The 16,553-nt window shown below is 36.7% G+C and overlaps 1 protein-coding gene across 1 annotated transcript in view; it reads right to left on the bottom strand.

The window, feature by feature from the left end:
- ASB4 (ankyrin repeat and SOCS box containing 4) overlaps positions 1–16,553 on the bottom strand; it is a 53,392-nt gene that overhangs the window by 4,740 nt on the left and 32,099 nt on the right. The window contains exon 3 of the mRNA XM_006911918.1: positions 3,166–3,656. Within this exon, the coding sequence (XP_006911980.1) occupies positions 3,166–3,656 (491 nt within the window). The remainder of the gene's footprint in view (positions 1–3,165; positions 3,657–16,553) is intronic.

Genomic DNA, 16,553 nt, shown 5'->3' with positions numbered 1-16,553 from the left:
TTTTTTTTTTTACTTTCATTCTTCAGATGAGGCAGTTGGGATGTGAGAGACCGAGGAACTTGTTCAAAAATCACACAGTAAATGGCCAAGCTAGAACTCATAGCCTGGTTCCTAAGCAACCACCCCTAACCCTCCTCGCTGCTTCCTCTCAGGGGACTGCTTTTGTGGAAAGGACCCGGGACCTTCCTCAGAGTCATAGAACTTCTTACTGGAAAACAGCAATTCTGTTTAAAGGCTCTTAGAGGGGAATGAGGAGAGGTCTTTTCAGTTACTTTTGCGGAGACCTTTCACCCACAGTCAATTGGAAATGAGTTTCAGAATAAAACTCAGCAGTTAGTCTCCAGACAGCCTCACACATTGTCTCTCCTGTCTGGAAAGGTCCCTATGGTAAGTAAAACCCAGGAGCACTGACTCTGCCACTCAGCAGATGTAGATAATAACACTAGTAGAGCCACCACGTGTTTAATGCATCTGGCTTTGCATACCACGGTGGAGATCCCCGCATTTGTCTCTCTGGCCAGGACCTTTCCCAGAACACCGGATTCATGTCAGACTGCCTATTTGATACCTCCGCCCGGATGACTAGTAGGCATGTTAAGCATAACGAAACCCCTGATATTCTCTTTAAAATCAGTGTCACCTGCCTTGTGCCTATCTCAGGAAAGGGCCCCTGATTCTTTCCATTCCTTGGACAAAAATCCTTAAAGTTATCCTTGATTCGTCTCCTCTTACGGCCCATAAATAATCTATCAGCAAAACTCACTGACTCCCTCTTCAGAATATGCCCCAAATCTGACCACTTACCACCTACCATTTCCACTGTCGGTCTAAGCCACCCTCATTTGATGTCTAGATTATTGCAATACCTTTGCCCCACTAGAGTTATTTTCCAAGACTGTCAAAAGTGTCTTTTAGGAATATAAATCAGACTTTTATTTCCCAACTCAAAATCCTTCAGTGACTTCCTCTCTCATTCTGAGTAAAAAACCAAGGATATGACCATGGCCTGCAAGGTTATATATGGTCTGCAAACCACCCTCATATACACCTCTCTGACTTCTCTTTCTCCTTACTCCACTAAGCCACTCTGGCTTCCTGCTCTTCCTCAAATACGCTTAGCTCTCTCCTACCTCAGGATCTTTGCACCTGTTTTTCCTTAATATTAGAATGCTCTCTCCCCATTCAGATTTTCATCCACATGACTTGTTCCTTCATGTCCTTATTTTCTCTAATCAACTTTTGTAAAATAGCAAATATACAAACACCAAAAAGAAGGACATTCTCTTATTTTATTTACCTTGCTTTACTTTTCTCCACAGCACCTAGCAGATCAGAGTATATTTATTTGTTTATTATGTTTTTTTTCCCGTCTCCCACTAGAGAGTACATTCCCAGAAGGCCTTTGTTGTTGTTGTTGTTCATTGCTCTAGCTCCAGCTAGAACAGTGCCTGGCTCATAGTAGGTGCTCAGTAAATATTTTATAAATAAATAAATGAATGAACTTGACCATTTACTCTCTGTGACTTTAGGAAAATATCTTAATGCTATTATCTTTTAAATGATGACAATGCCAGTGCTTACCTCAGAAGTTATTCTAAAAGTAAAATGAAATAATCTGTATAAAGCCTATTTAGAGCTCAACAAAGTACATTATTGTAACATTATAACTTATTATCCTAGTCCTCCTCATCATAATCATTTGGAATTCTCTATAAAAATTTTATAAATTTCCAGGATATTATGAGTATTACATATAATTCTAAGGAGGAATTTGATAATCTTCCATGAAAACACTGACAGCCAAAAGAAGACCCCTTACTGAGATCACAGGATTCACTGAACTTGTCATATTCATATCTAAATGGTCTCTGGGTTATCCATCTGGAATTTGCCCTGACTGAGTGCACGCCCCTTAAATTCTTTAGTAGAACTTTTCTTCCAACTGAGCCTCACACTGTCAGGACTTCAGACTAGTCTCTGATATTTTACCAAAGTAAAAGGTAGAATGTAGCTGTGAATTTAGGAAAACTATCTGTGGCCCTCCATTAGTTAGCTGGTTTATACCTGAAACTCCTTTACTTCACATGAATTAATATTTTTGGAGTGAGTAGGATCCTAGGTATGGTGTTATTTGATTTATTTTAAGGTGAAATGCATTTTGGTTTCCAAATTAATCATTATCATCAACCTAATGCAAAACTCTCTTTCATGTGCCTATACACCCTTTATTTTTCTACCTGTCATTTACCACGGCATATTTAACTTATCTTTGTATGTGTTTATCTCTCCTACTAGAGTCTAAGCTACTCAAGGGCAGGTACCATGTTTTCGTCATATCAGTATTGGTAGCATCTGTTCTCTGATAGCCCATTAGAGATTGTCAATAAATACTGTTAAAAATAAAGACTGTACAGCGTGATATTACCAGAATAGAGACTAGTACCAAATGATCTAAAGTCGAACGTTGGCACTGCCACTGTGTGAGATCAGGCAAGTTACTTAACTGCTCTGTGTCTCGGTTTCTTCCTCTGTAGAATAGGAATAATAATATTATTTACCTCATAGGAATGTTACAAGGATTAAATGAATTAAATTAAGAAATATGAAATGCTTATAGCAGTGTGCTTCATTAGTAGAATTCCTTACATATAATAAATACAATTATTAGTACTTCATTGACATTAGCTTTCACTAAACTAGAAAATTGAGTCGCACTTTCACATCATCTAATTCCAAAGCAAGCTCACTCATCTTTAGATCAGATATTCTACTCAAGAGATGGCAAGTGTGTGCCTGTCTGACACTATTCACCTCACCTGGTAGTGACTAAAAGTGACCTTCTGACCTTTCTCAATGCAGTCCCTCAGGAAGTCACTCCTAGTTCATTGGTGTTCATGCAGGGCATGGAAAATTATCTGCCACCCACTCTTGTTCTCATTCCCCACTCTCTGCCCCAGATTCCAAACAAATTTGGACCAGGACAAGATAGCTAGAGTTATAAGTGTAAATGGAAGGTCACACAGAGGATCAAAAGCAGTTAGCCCAAAGAGTCAAGCATCAAACAACTTGAGCTACTTGGAGATTTCAAACCAAGCCACCCTTTGAGTCTCCATTACTCTGCTGTCTATGCAGTTCTCCACTTGGCACCCTGGGACACAACCTCACCTTGTGGAACTGTGGAGGGTATATTCGAGCAGCCCCATGGTTCAACAGTAGCTGGTAGCAGATCTCAGGCTGGGCGGCAGGTCGCACAGAGGTGACCTTCAGCACGTACTGGATGGCTGCACAACCATTGATATCCATGAGATTGGCTTCAGCGCCAGCTTCCAGCATCATGTGCATAAGCACATGGTCACAATTCCAGGCTGCCTTGTGGAGTGGAGATTTAAAGTCATCATCCCTGGCGTTGACCTCAGCATGGTAGTCGAGCAGCATGCGGCAGACGAGGTGGTGCTCCCGGCTGTACTCCTGCTCTTTAAAGCGGAGGGCCCAATAGGTTGCAATAGCCAAGGGGGTCTCCATGTGCGCGTTCACACTGTCCACTACGGCTCCGTGCTCTACATAGAAGGCCACCAGCTCCGAGAGCCCGAAGTGGGCAGCTGTGTGCAAAGGCGTCTCCTCGTCCTGGTTGTTGGTCTTCATGTTCACATTCGCTCCTAAAAAGGGAGATTGAGGAAGTCAATTATTTAAACTTAATTTGCCATTATAGCCAAGGTTCATTAAACAAGACTTTCTCCTTTTAACTTCTGATTGTCATACATTCTTCTTCCAGCTTCCATTTGTGGTCTCCATTGAAGCCACTCCTTTGAAACAACAGTGCCATCTCCTGGACAATCAGCAAATGTACCGGGGTGGGGAGTGGGTGGGGATAAGGGGCGAGGGGAAGAGCAGGCTGGAAGGCTGCAGCAGTGTTGAGTTTTAGTCCTTTCTCCCAGGTGGATCAGAAAATATAAAGTGGTTCTTATAACTAATAGTTTTTATCAATAAAATAGCAAATATCATCAGTTTCTTTGGTCACAAAATCATGTTTTTCTTCTCTTTCAAAGCAGGAAAACCCGAAAGCAAACTTTAGTGGTATGGAAGTTGCCCAGCCTTCTGAAAACTGACAATATTAGAGCCACACAAGTCTGTGAGGCTCCCTTGGAACACAAACATGGAAAAAGCAAAAATCACAAACACTTTGACCACCAAACTAGACTAAGTATCATGTTTTGCATTGAAAGGGGTGGAAGCTAGTATAATCGAAATAAATACCCATTGAAAGACAATGATTTAGAGACTGTAACAGATTTGATTTACAGTTGACAATGGGTATCAGGAATATAAAATTTTAGTGCTTTGAAAGCTCCTTAAAAATTAACACACCAAGAAACTGAAGTGAATTTTATATTTCTGATAGGGAATGTTAAGTACTAGAATGGTCAACTTGAGAAGCTGAAATTTTCCTTCTCTGTGGAATTTAATGATGAACAAAATGACCTCTGGGGGTCCTACTCTATTATCAATTCTACTGGAAATTTATATAGCTACTTCAGGTATAAATCTGTTAGAGACTCTTTATTATGATAACAATGATGATGATAATTATGATGATGATGATGCCAGTAACAAATATTTATTACTCACTTAACATGTGCAACATTCTGAACTAAATGGTTTTCATACATTGCCTCATCGAATCTTCCTAGTATTCCTTCACAGGACGTGCAATTTTACCCTAATTTCGTAGATGAAATTTGCACTTAGGCTAATAACTATGCCAAGCTAAGAAGTAATAGATCGAAGGTTGGAAAGCAGACGGCCTGGCTTCATAATCTCTTACTACTGTGCTACTCTACCTCATTAGTCTTCTAGAAGAAAATTTTTCTGTGCTTTACTCTCTTTTGATATTTGAAAACCTGAAAGTAGTTCAGAAACCATGTTACGTTTTGTCAATTCAAAAAATCTGTTCACCATGTATTGCTTCTTTATGCCTCCTTTTTATGGTGTCCTCTGATCATATGGAACGTATTTGTCAACGGCAGCACTCCTACAAGCATACTCAGTATCCTATACAAAAATCATTCCCACCCCTCAACCCCAGTGAGATCTCCACAAGTACATCGCTCTGTAAACTCTCCGACTTGCAGAAAGCAGGATTATAACGAAAGACCGTCATTCACGGAGCCGGCTGTGCTCGTCAGCATTCTGCCCGGGAGAAGTTCCGGGTCAGGTCTCCTTTCAGGTCAGCCCTTCTTTTCCCTGGAGTGAAACACAATGAATAAGAATGTGTCCCCGGAAGCCACAGGCAGGGTCGCTTCAAATGCTGGAGAGTTTCCAGTAAGAAAGGGAACCAAAGGGTCAGGATGAAATTTTACAGGCCAACTTGGAACAAGCTACATTCTTTATTTTTTTAATGTACTTGGACATTTACAATTGACTCTTGAACTCTTGATATAACTATATATGCTGCGCAGTTTCCTTTTCCGAATAGGAGATCCTGATTTTTACAGTAGTTGTCTTTCAGCGCTGTTACATATCCAGGGAATACATAAAATAGGATGATTTCACTACTTCTTTATTTTAGATTATGTGATTTATTCAAGAAATTAGAGATCATAACATAAACACTCAGGAAATTTTTTAAAAATATTTTTTAACACAGAAATACAATGTATTCGTTCCCTAGAGCTGTCGTAATAAAGCACTACAAACCAGATGGCTTAAAACAACAGAAATTTCGTCACAGTTCTGGAGACTGGAAGTTTGAAATTGAGATGGTGGTTGGGTTGGCACCTTTCAAGGGCTTTGAGGGAGAAACTGTCTCATGCCTCTCTCCTAGTTGCTGGTGGTGGTAGGCAATCCTTGGTGTCACTCCAAGGTCGACCTCCATCTTCACACTGTGTTCTATCTGTGTCTCTGTGCCTTCACATGGCTGTCTTATGTGTCTTTATATAGGACACGGGTCATACTGGCAATAGGGGTCCATCTTGCTCCTACTCATCTTAACTAATTACACCTGCAACAACCTTATTTTCAAACAAGGTAACATACTGAAGTATCGAGGATTAGGACTTCAACATATTTCCTTTTTTGGAGGGGCGAGGGAGAGGATAGAATTCAACTCATACTGTATAAGATGCATTACATGATATGTAAAAATATCTATGTGCAGTTTAAAAAATACTGTAAAGCCATCACTCACGTAATCATATCCCAGGTGAAGAAATCAAACATCCCCTGACCCAGAGAAGCCCTCCACTTTCTTATGTATTCTTCTCCACCACAACTCCACCATCCTGCCGATTATTCTGATTATTACAATTATGTCCTTGCGTTTCTTTATAGTTTTACCACCTTTGTATATACCTCTAAACAAGATAGTTTAGTATCATTTACTTTTGAGTTTTATATAAATGAAATAATAAACATGTATTCTTTTATAACTTGCTTCTTTCATTCAACATTATGTTTGTGAAAATAATCTATGTTATGATATTTAGCTCTCCTTTGTTCATTTTATTGTATTCAGCCTCACAGCATAAGTAATCCACAATTCATCCATCCTACTGGTGATTGGCATTTCCGGTTTCAGGCTATTTTATACATTGCTGCCGCGAGCATTCTTATAGATTCTTGTACCCTGGTGCTCATGTGAAGGGGTTTCTCTGGGTTCTACACCTATGAGTGGAATTGCTAGGTAATCGGGTTTACATATCTTCAACCTCCTTAGACGGTGTCAAACAGAAGGTGTTGTACCAGATTCCCCTCCCATAAAACATGCTTGAAGGGTCTTATGGTGTCACATTTAAGACAACATTTGGTATTTTCAGGCTATTTAATTTTAGTCAACTTAGTGGGCGTGTAGTGAGATTTCGTTGTGTTTGAAAATTTTGTTTTCTTAATTGACAATTAGATTAGCTGCATTTTAATATTTTTATTGCCCAACGTTGCCTTTTTTTTTTTAACTATTATAAGCATTTCCATGCTGTTATATAATTATTTTAAATACTACTTTCAAATAACTAATACCATTCCATAGAGGGAGTTTACCCTGTAGTTGCTTGTGAAGATTTTTTCCCAAAGTTTTGATCTTATAACTAATGCTACAATTAATAACATTTGTATGTAAATTTTAGGCTTATTTCCTTGCCACGAATTCCCCTAAAATAGTCATTAAGCTGAAACACAAACTATAGTAAGGGCCTTTTTGAATAATTACCAAAAGTTATATTTATATCTCTCATTGACATAGAAGAGTGCTATTTCACTCACCAGTGTGTTGTTATATATTAAAAAAATATATTTTTTTTGCTAATTTGGAAGTAAAAAATGGTCTTTTAAAAAAATCTGAATTCCAACAGAGACTCATGGACACGGACAACAGTTTAATGGTTACCAGAGGGAAAGGGGGAAGAGGGGAGATAAATACAGTTAAACGGGGTCAAATATATGGTGATGGAAGGAAATTTAACTTTAGGTGGTGAACAATATGACATATTATTCAACTGTACATTTGAAACTTATACAATTTTATTAACCAATGTTACCCTAATAAATTTAATTTAAAAAATTAAACTTAAAAAAAAGAATTAAAAAAAATCTGAATTCATTTGATTGTTAGAATTTGAATACTTTCTCTTTATTATTAACTAGTGGTATTTCTTCTTTGGTTAATTGCCCAAAATTTGTCCTTTTATACATGGAAGCCTTTCTGCTTTGTTTACATTTATATGAGCCCTTCATTAAACTATAGTATAAGCCTATGCTATCATAATTGCTATAAATTTTTAAATCAGTTTATTTTGACTTTTCTTAAATACACTGATGTTAACTTTAGAAAGTCAAATTCAAAACAAACGAGTTTTTTTTTAAAGTATTAGAATGACCTGCTCCTCTCAGAGATTGCATAATTATGCAGATAAATCATAATTTAGTTTTTTAATAGATTTGAAAAATGTTTAACATTTGATTTATCTGGAACTTATTTTGGTGTAGACATCAATTTAGGAAGAATTGACATTCTTACAATGTAGAGTCTTTCCAGGCAGAAAATGGGTTTCTTTCTCTAAAAGTTTTTCTCTATATTCTATAAACTGTAGTCCCCGAAAATATGCAACAAATTCTCATTCTACAGGAGCAGGGTAAATTATTTCTGAGGTTACGTAACTTTTAATAAGAGAAGGCTTTCACAAACCTTCTAATTTATGCAAGACAGTCTCCAGAAGTAGTCTGGAATGATAGCGAATGGGACAGATAAAAATTTGCAATGCTTGATAAAGACCAAGGACTTTTCAGATTTCATCTGCGGACAAAGGAGACAGAGATTTGCATGCACTTAGAATGGGACAAAGATGGGAGATAGGATGAGAATTTGAACAGAAGAAAATGGGAGCTGGCCATAAGAAGTGGTGCCTCGCCAGCCAGGCCAGGCCCAAGGGAAAAGGTAATCCTGAAACCAGGATTACTGAGGGACATAGGATCAGTCAATATTAAATGTTTTCTGTCCTCCCATAGTGTGTGATAATATCCTTTCACTTCCTCCCAAACAGATAGAATCAATTTCATGAATCCTAGTTATGAGAACTCACATTTCTTTATTTTTTTCCAAATGAAATTGAACTGCCTCCATATGTCGTCCATGCTTAGGTTGACTGATCATCGGTGCTCAGTCATTGTTGTGGCTCCATCTGCTGGGCTTTTCTACTCTCTACAGGCTACGAGCTGACCCTCAGAGCCATCCACATCTCCCCCAAGTTCTATCACCTCAAAAGCTCCATGATAGTGGGAGCAGGAAGAGGTCTCTGCTACTGCAGAAACTGTCATCTCTCCATCTTCCCAGATGGTGAGGGACTCTACATCCCCCATTGCATATGTCTGAACCAGCTCCGGCCTTCCTCCCTGTCCAAATGCACTTGATTTCTTGAAGATCTTGGGTGTGAGTGGGGAGATCAGTGGAGAGGTAGAGGATGAGGCCAGACCAGCGCTTCTCAACTCTTTCAGACATGCCTTTCCTATTCTGCAGTAAAATCCATAGATAATATCATCTACCTTCACACATAATCTTTTAAAAACAAATATAGTGCTTAGCTAACAAGTATAGGCAAACGAAAATAATTTCTAATAATTATCACTGCATAGTTATGATTGCTACAAGTAACATAAATAAATTACATTGATGCAGTGTAAAATTCAATATGTTAATGACTATCCTACATGACATAATGTAGTGATTTGCTTGAGCCATGTGTAAAATCCTAACAGCTACATATTTGAACTTATATAGATATTTTGTATTGTAATTCGAATACTACAAACATCATTGCCATATATATGATACTCTGCAATGAGAAAAAATTTGGTAAATTCTCAGTAAATCCAAGTCTAATTTGCCTTGATTTATACCATAGTTGCATTTCTAGAAATTCCCATATTTATTTACAATTCAAAAGTATTTTGTTTATATTTAAAATGGAGATAGTTTAGAAATCTACTGTTTCTACATCTGAATATTTATTATTACATTAGCATGAAATCTTTGACTTTTTACAAATGATGAAATAATTTAAACATATAGAAAATCTCAGAAAATATTATAACAGACATCTATATATCACTACCCATATTTGACAGATATTATTTTTTGCCATATGTGCTTTAGTTTTCCTTTTTCCAAGATAAAATTTTACAGTAAAAACCTTGCCCATTTCTCCTTTCTTCCCTTCCTTTCATTCTCCACAGAGATAATTACTAAGTTGATTTTTGCCATTTCTCATAAACCTTTGTTCTTTTATTACTCATATGTTCATCCATAAACAACATACATATGATTATTTTGTGTTCTTAAAAACTATATAAGTGGTATCTCACTTTTACAACCTATTTTGATCAGTCATTATGGTTTTGAATGGAGAGTTGATTTTTTTTCCATTTTAACTGCTGAATAGAATTACATTGTATAATTAAACTATAGTTTAGCCATTTCTTTACTAAAGATAGTTATTTTAGTTTTTTCATACTAACAAATACCTTTTAAATTGTGTAGGCATTTCTTAAAAGAGAGAAATAGAATTACTGGGTAGTAGTCTATGAACATTTTCAATTATATTAAATTATATTCATCAGCGGTTATATCAATTTATATGTCCATCAGTACAGTTTAAAGGTTCAACATTATTTCCAATGCTTGGTGCTGCCAAACAGTTAATGTTTGCCAATTAGATGATATGAAAATGGTATTCTGATTGTTTGCATTCCTCTGGTTCCCAGTGAATTTGAGTGTCTTCTCATATGTTTACATGCAATAAGATTTCTACTTGTATGAATTGTCTGTTCATAACCTCTGCCCATATTTCATTGGGTTATTTGTGTTTTTCTCATTTATTTTTTGGGATATAAATAAAATCATTATGGAGAAAATGTTAAAAACTTTATTAAAGGCAAAGAACTTATATTTAAATAAATGGCAAGTTTTGTTATATTCATGGATAGAAAGATTCAATATTGCAAGGATGGCAATTTTTCCGGAATTAATCTATAAATTTAATTCAATTAAAACATTATTTTCGCAGAATTTTCAGAAATTAAAGAGCAAATCAATCTAGGGAAAAAAAGTGAAAAGAATGAGAAGGAAAGAAGAGGTGAGGAAGAAGGGGTAGTTAGCCAAGTAAACTGTAATCGAAGCATTGTGGTACTGATGCATGGAGAGACAACTAGACCAAGGACATGTACTGGAGAGCCTCGAAACAAACTTACTTACAAAAAGCATCTGTAATGACAGATGGGGCAGTACCATCTGTTTAATAAAAGTATTTAATAAAAGTATTGGAAACAAGGACTGGCAGTGTGGTAAAAGTACAAATTAGATTGTGTGTGTGTGTGTGTGTGTTAAATTTCACATAAATAAAAGGCAAATGAAAAGCTAAATAATGAACTTCCAAAATAAAAGTGTAGGGGTTGGGATTGGAGGAGCATGGGCAGTCATCCCTATTCAGTCACCATGTTTACAGAATACCCTCTCAGTTACTAACTTTTGATGGAGGAGGTTTTATCCAGGACTTCTACTAGATCCCTTAGATCCAAACCTTCTATTAGATCTAAAACAATAGGGTGTTATCTTCTTGAATCTCCCACTTCTTGGACTTTCTCTTCACCAATTTACCTCATTTGTACCTCTACCCCAGTGTGTAGACAATGTTGCTATTTTTCACTGTGCTCAGTCTTTCAGAGGCTGGAAAAGGCAGAGATCTGCTGAACAGCTGCTAATGTTTTCTGTTTCTGCTTTCTTTGCGTATATCTTCCATAAACATTCTGCATTTCAGAGCCCACCACTTCTGTCAGGGAGACACTCTCTAGATTTAAATTATTCCTTGACTCAGGAATACACTTTCGTCTTCGACCTAATGTCCCAGCATAAATGTCACTGGGGATTGGGTTGTCGCAGTTCTACATTTAAAGTGTTCCTTTATCCCTTATCTTCAGTCCAGCCCCTTTCACCTTCTTGTAGATTAGAAGGGGAAAAATGAGGACTCTTACCACATTTTCTGGGTTCTCTAGGGGTTTAACCTTTTTACCTTTGGTCCCAACTAGCCCAACATTGAACATTTCATTCATTCTTTGAAATGCTCTCATCTCAAGACTCATGCATTTTATCTGCAAATATTTATTCTGTTTCTATTCTGTTTCTATACTGAGATGACAGTATATAAAATGATCAAGATCCCTGCTATCAAATAATTTGCATACAAGTTGAAAGACAAAATAAACACATGAGTAAATATGTGACAAGATAATTTCAGATAGTGATAGATATAATGAAGAAAATAAAACAGGTCATAATGATAGTGACCATGAGGGCTGGCTACTGAGTAACTGACTTTTGACCCGGGGAGCCATGAAATATTTGGAAGAAAAGCATTAAAGCAGAGGGAACGGCAAGTACGAAGGCCCAAATGGGGAAATAAGCTTGGCATGTTCAAGGAACAGAAAGAAAGAGAGAAGAAAGATAGAACATAAAGTTGAAGCTACAAACATAATGTTGGACGTTTTAGGCCATATAAGAAGTTTGGGTTTTATTCTTTCACCTTAAAATTAATTGAAGTAAACTTTTGCAATTGAGCAGCTATGTGTCTTTAAACAGCACTAGCCACATGAGTGCCCAGCACTAGGAACCAAAATATAAGGGAAATTACATTATCTATTTTCTTGAATAACCATTTTTATACCATATTTTCCTCTTGGATTAACTTACATTGATACTTTGAAATTATTTTTATTAAATAATAAGGCAAATGTTAAAATAATAAAAAGTATAAAAGAACTTGATAAAAGATTGATAGTTTTCTAGAATAGATGTATTTACAAAGACACTTCTTTTAACTATGTTTATTTTAGATCCTTTGGCAGTTACCTCCGTTCCAGCTAATTTGCTTATTAAACTATTTATTATTAAATTTAGATAGTATTTTTTTACTTTCTGATATCAAAGATAAGTTTTTATTTTTCCTAATCTTTCTTCCTCTTAATATTTGATAGCTTCATGTTTCAATTTTTCTGTTGAAATATTAAATTAAAACTTTCTTATACTTAAGTCTCTATCCATGAATTTATTATATCATCTCTTGCCAGCTGTCTTATAAAACAAGGACATCTCCAAGCTATTTTTCTCCTTTACTTACTTACACATCTCATTTCTGACAACTGAAATTTACATTGTCAAAGTTAAAATCGTTATGTTTAGTCCTGTAACCTCAATCTAGTCTTCTACGGTTTGTCAAGGTTAATTATAAAAGTTTTTCAACCAATAAACAGTATTTAAATTATTAAACTTGGAAGTGAAGTTCATTTTGGCCTCTAACTAAAAATGCAGAAATATGGGCCATCCTGTGAGGCAGCAATTTTTGGTCAGGTTGGCTTCACACATGGCTCCTCACCTAGAAGGGCCCTACACTTAGATTAATGCTTTGCGTTGCCATCTTGAAATTTCTAAGAATATATTTTAACAAGAAGCCCCACGTTTTCATTTTGCACTGGACCCCATGAATTAAGCAGCCTGTTCTTCCTCCAACCTACATAGGAAAGACTAAATTGAATCCTGGCAGCCAGTGCATGATATATTATGAATGCTCTGCTCAAGTTGTTTTAATTGACTATCCACCACCAAAGAAAAGAGAAATAGTGCATTTGTAGCTACACTGAAAAGTCTACCTGTTGCCTAAAAGATGTTGTCTCAGTTAGAGCAAGGTGGGGTGCTGAAGTAGTGAGCTGATCCAGTGCTCAGAGTGGGAAGCTTGGCTGAATACGTGGACAGTGTGTGTCCCTGTAGCACTTAATGGAAAACCAGAAACTCATCCCATTGTTTCTCTTATTTACCATTTGCTCCCTACTTTCCCAAATTTATTAATTTAATCTAGGGTTGTTAATCTTTTTGTGTTTATTTCCAAAAATAATAAAAGGGATCTTTCTGAAACAATTTTGACTACTGCATTCGATTTTCTAAACTACAGTTATTTTCATTTATTTCTAGGCGCTAATCGGGTTGCAGTGCTATAAACATCTGCCATCTTCAGAAGGTGGCCAAGCTAGAGTCTAGAAGAAGGACCTTTCCTGCTCTTCTTGTTTCTTTTCCCTTTCCCTTGCATCAACTCTGCAGAGGTTGGAGACCAACATCAATAAGACGGATAAGAAGTAGCAGAAGTGCTGAGAGCAGAAAGAGAGTATGCACCCTTCCGCAGCTGTACACTCAGTCTGCAGCAGACCAGCAAGAGGAGAGGGGAGGATCCTCAGTTTTAATTATTAGCTTGAATTATTAGCCCCGGATAACCACCTTTTGAACTGAGACTGACCTGAGAGACTTAAAGTGACTATATATCTTTTCTTACCTAAGAGTTACTTGAGAAAATATGGACCCACCTGAGTTTTCCTCCCATTGTAGGGGAGAAACTAGATCCTCTGAATAATTTAAAAAAACACTGGAAAATAAAAATAAATTGTTTTATGAATACATTTCACGTATTTTGCATGATCCAGTTAACAGTCACCTGTGTCCGGTAAATTTTTTAGTCAGGCCACTTTTTGGGAAATTTCCTAAGAACGCAAATATCTGAGACTATTTTTCCATTGTCGTTCTACGTTAAAAATAATATTTAGAGTGTAGAATTCTTGGGTAGTTTTCTCCATGATAATCTGTAAGTTTATTCTACTCTTTTCTAATACTGAACATTATAAAGAAAGAGAAGCTCACCAAATTTTGAGTTCTTTTACAGGCAATCTGCTTATTATTTGTTCACTTGTTTGTATACTTTTACTACTTTTATTGCTGAAATTTGATATGTAATTAAAGAAATCTCTACGCTTATATATATATTTATTTTTGCCAGGAACAAAACCTATCCATTCTTTCTCCACATAAATGTATTTTCTTTTTAGACAAAATATCTTTTCTTCTACCCTGTTTTAAAATATTGGTCATATTTTTAAAGAAAGTAATTTTTTTATATATCTAAAACTATAAAACCTCTTTTTGCTTAAAATGTTCATCGCCCACCAATTATCGAGTTATGGTCATTGATAAGCAATTTCCTCTCACAATTTTTTAAACCCCAATTCTCAAATGCATGTGTAAAAATACTCATAGCTTCCTTTTTAACCCACCTTAAAAAATTACACTTTTCTTAGATAAAACACAAGACAGGTGAAGAGTTTTTAGTCTCCTTGGTTATAGTGGCCCCCAATATGTGTGAGAACATAAGGAAACATGCATTATTATCATGGGTTATAATAGTAAGAATTTGAGAAGGAATTTGGCTCAATTTATTAACTTCAGGTAGAAGTTTAGAATCCTCATTAGCTGTTTGTTTTGTCAGAAATGTCTTCATCCTCATCAGTTTGAACTTCACCTGCCTCAGTTCAAAACCATGCTTGTATAGGCTTTTGTGCAGGTAAAAGACAGCACATTTGTTCAGTGTTTTTTTTGTGAAAATATTAATAATGTCTGCTATTTTTCAAGTGTTCACTAGGAGTTTTACACATATCGTCTCAGTTGTTATTAACAGTGAGCATTCTTTAGGAACATCTATTATTCAAGGATTAGATTTTTTTTCATATTCAGGGCTTTTCATTTTCTCTCTGTTCTGGGATTGTTTCTCAAGTCTGCTTCTTTGTCAAGGATGCAATTTTGTGCAGTGTCAAGTTTGTTATTAACTGTCACCAAAGCGTATTTTCAGTTGGCTGCTTTGTTCTAGTTTCAATTTTGCCCTTTCAATCTGCAATCTATGGCAAATATCTTTTCCTGTATCTTTTATAGTCTTGTCTTAAATGAAATCTTAAATTAAATACCATTTCCTCTAAGGCCCCATTTCTCTAATACTCACATTCTCCTGGGTCTGGAGTTGAGAACTACCTTCTTCTAGATCAACAATCGTGCATCTGAACCATTACATTTTCACCCTTTGTTACAACCCCACATTCGTTAAGGTTTGTGTCACCCATTGGGGTTACTCTTTATCCCTTCTTATCTACGGTCTCAAACTCCCAGTCATTCTCCTGCTTTCACTGAAGACATAGGTGTGCGGCTCAGTCTCTTTTGTTTTTATTTCCGTCCTGACATCATCTTGCAATACCTGCGGATGACCTATCTAACATATTTGCACTCAAAATTCCTAAATCTTCTCGGGCAGAATGCACTACCATTACCAAATATCTTGATGCTGCTACAAGCAAGGGCTCACTGCCCGACGTGTGTAGAAACCAATACTATGGCACCAACCTTGGAGAAAATAAAAATAGCTTATATTGTGAGGTCCACCGGCAAGGAGACAGGAGACAAGGCACAAATTTTTCTCCCCCATCCAGGGATCAGAGCAAGATTTATAAGGGGTTTCAGCACCAGATCTTCCTGGACAGTGGATCCTTCTCTTTTGAAAGGGTTCCCGTGTTCAGGTTCCAGTCATGCCCCCGATCTTTGGTTCCATGATGGGGAGTAGTTAAGGGTTCACAAGTGTTACTCCTAAGTGGTGTATCCAAGGTTTAAACTTTGGTTCATGTCTGTTAGAAACAGAATAGGACCAGTTTGAGCTGGTTCTGCTCTTACAATCCTTGCAGTGGCTTTCCTGTTGAAGGCTTATACATCTTCACCCTGTTAAACTCAGTTGGAATTACTGGTTCTAGTTGCCCAGTTGTATCTCTAGCCTTCCCTTAGCGAGATTACGAAACTCTTCCTTGATTGCCAATATATTCTTAATTTTCCTTAAGCTAAGATTTAATCAGTATAGACTAAATTATGCTGTTGTAAGAACACTCAATTGTCAGTGGTTTAATGCAATAAGCTTATTTCTCACCTCGTAGTCCACTGTAGTTCCAGAACCAATGTCCTCTATTTGATCTCTCAGAAATCCAAGCTACCTTGGTCTGTGGCTTCACCACCTCTATCTGAATTTTCCTCCACTATCACAACACCATTGGGAAAACATACTTTAAAAATCCTACATGGGTTTTCCATTGCCTAAGTCTGGAATTGACTCTTATTTCTTCTGTTCACATGATATCAGGCAGAAGAGTCATATGATCCCGCTGAA

Source organism: Pteropus alecto, unplaced genomic scaffold (assembly GCF_000325575.1).
Source record: "Pteropus alecto unplaced genomic scaffold, ASM32557v1 scaffold21, whole genome shotgun sequence".
Taxonomy (NCBI): Eukaryota; Metazoa; Chordata; class Mammalia; order Chiroptera; family Pteropodidae; genus Pteropus; species Pteropus alecto.
Note: the sequence above shows the minus strand (reverse complement) of the source record. Positions and strands in the feature narration are given on the sequence as shown.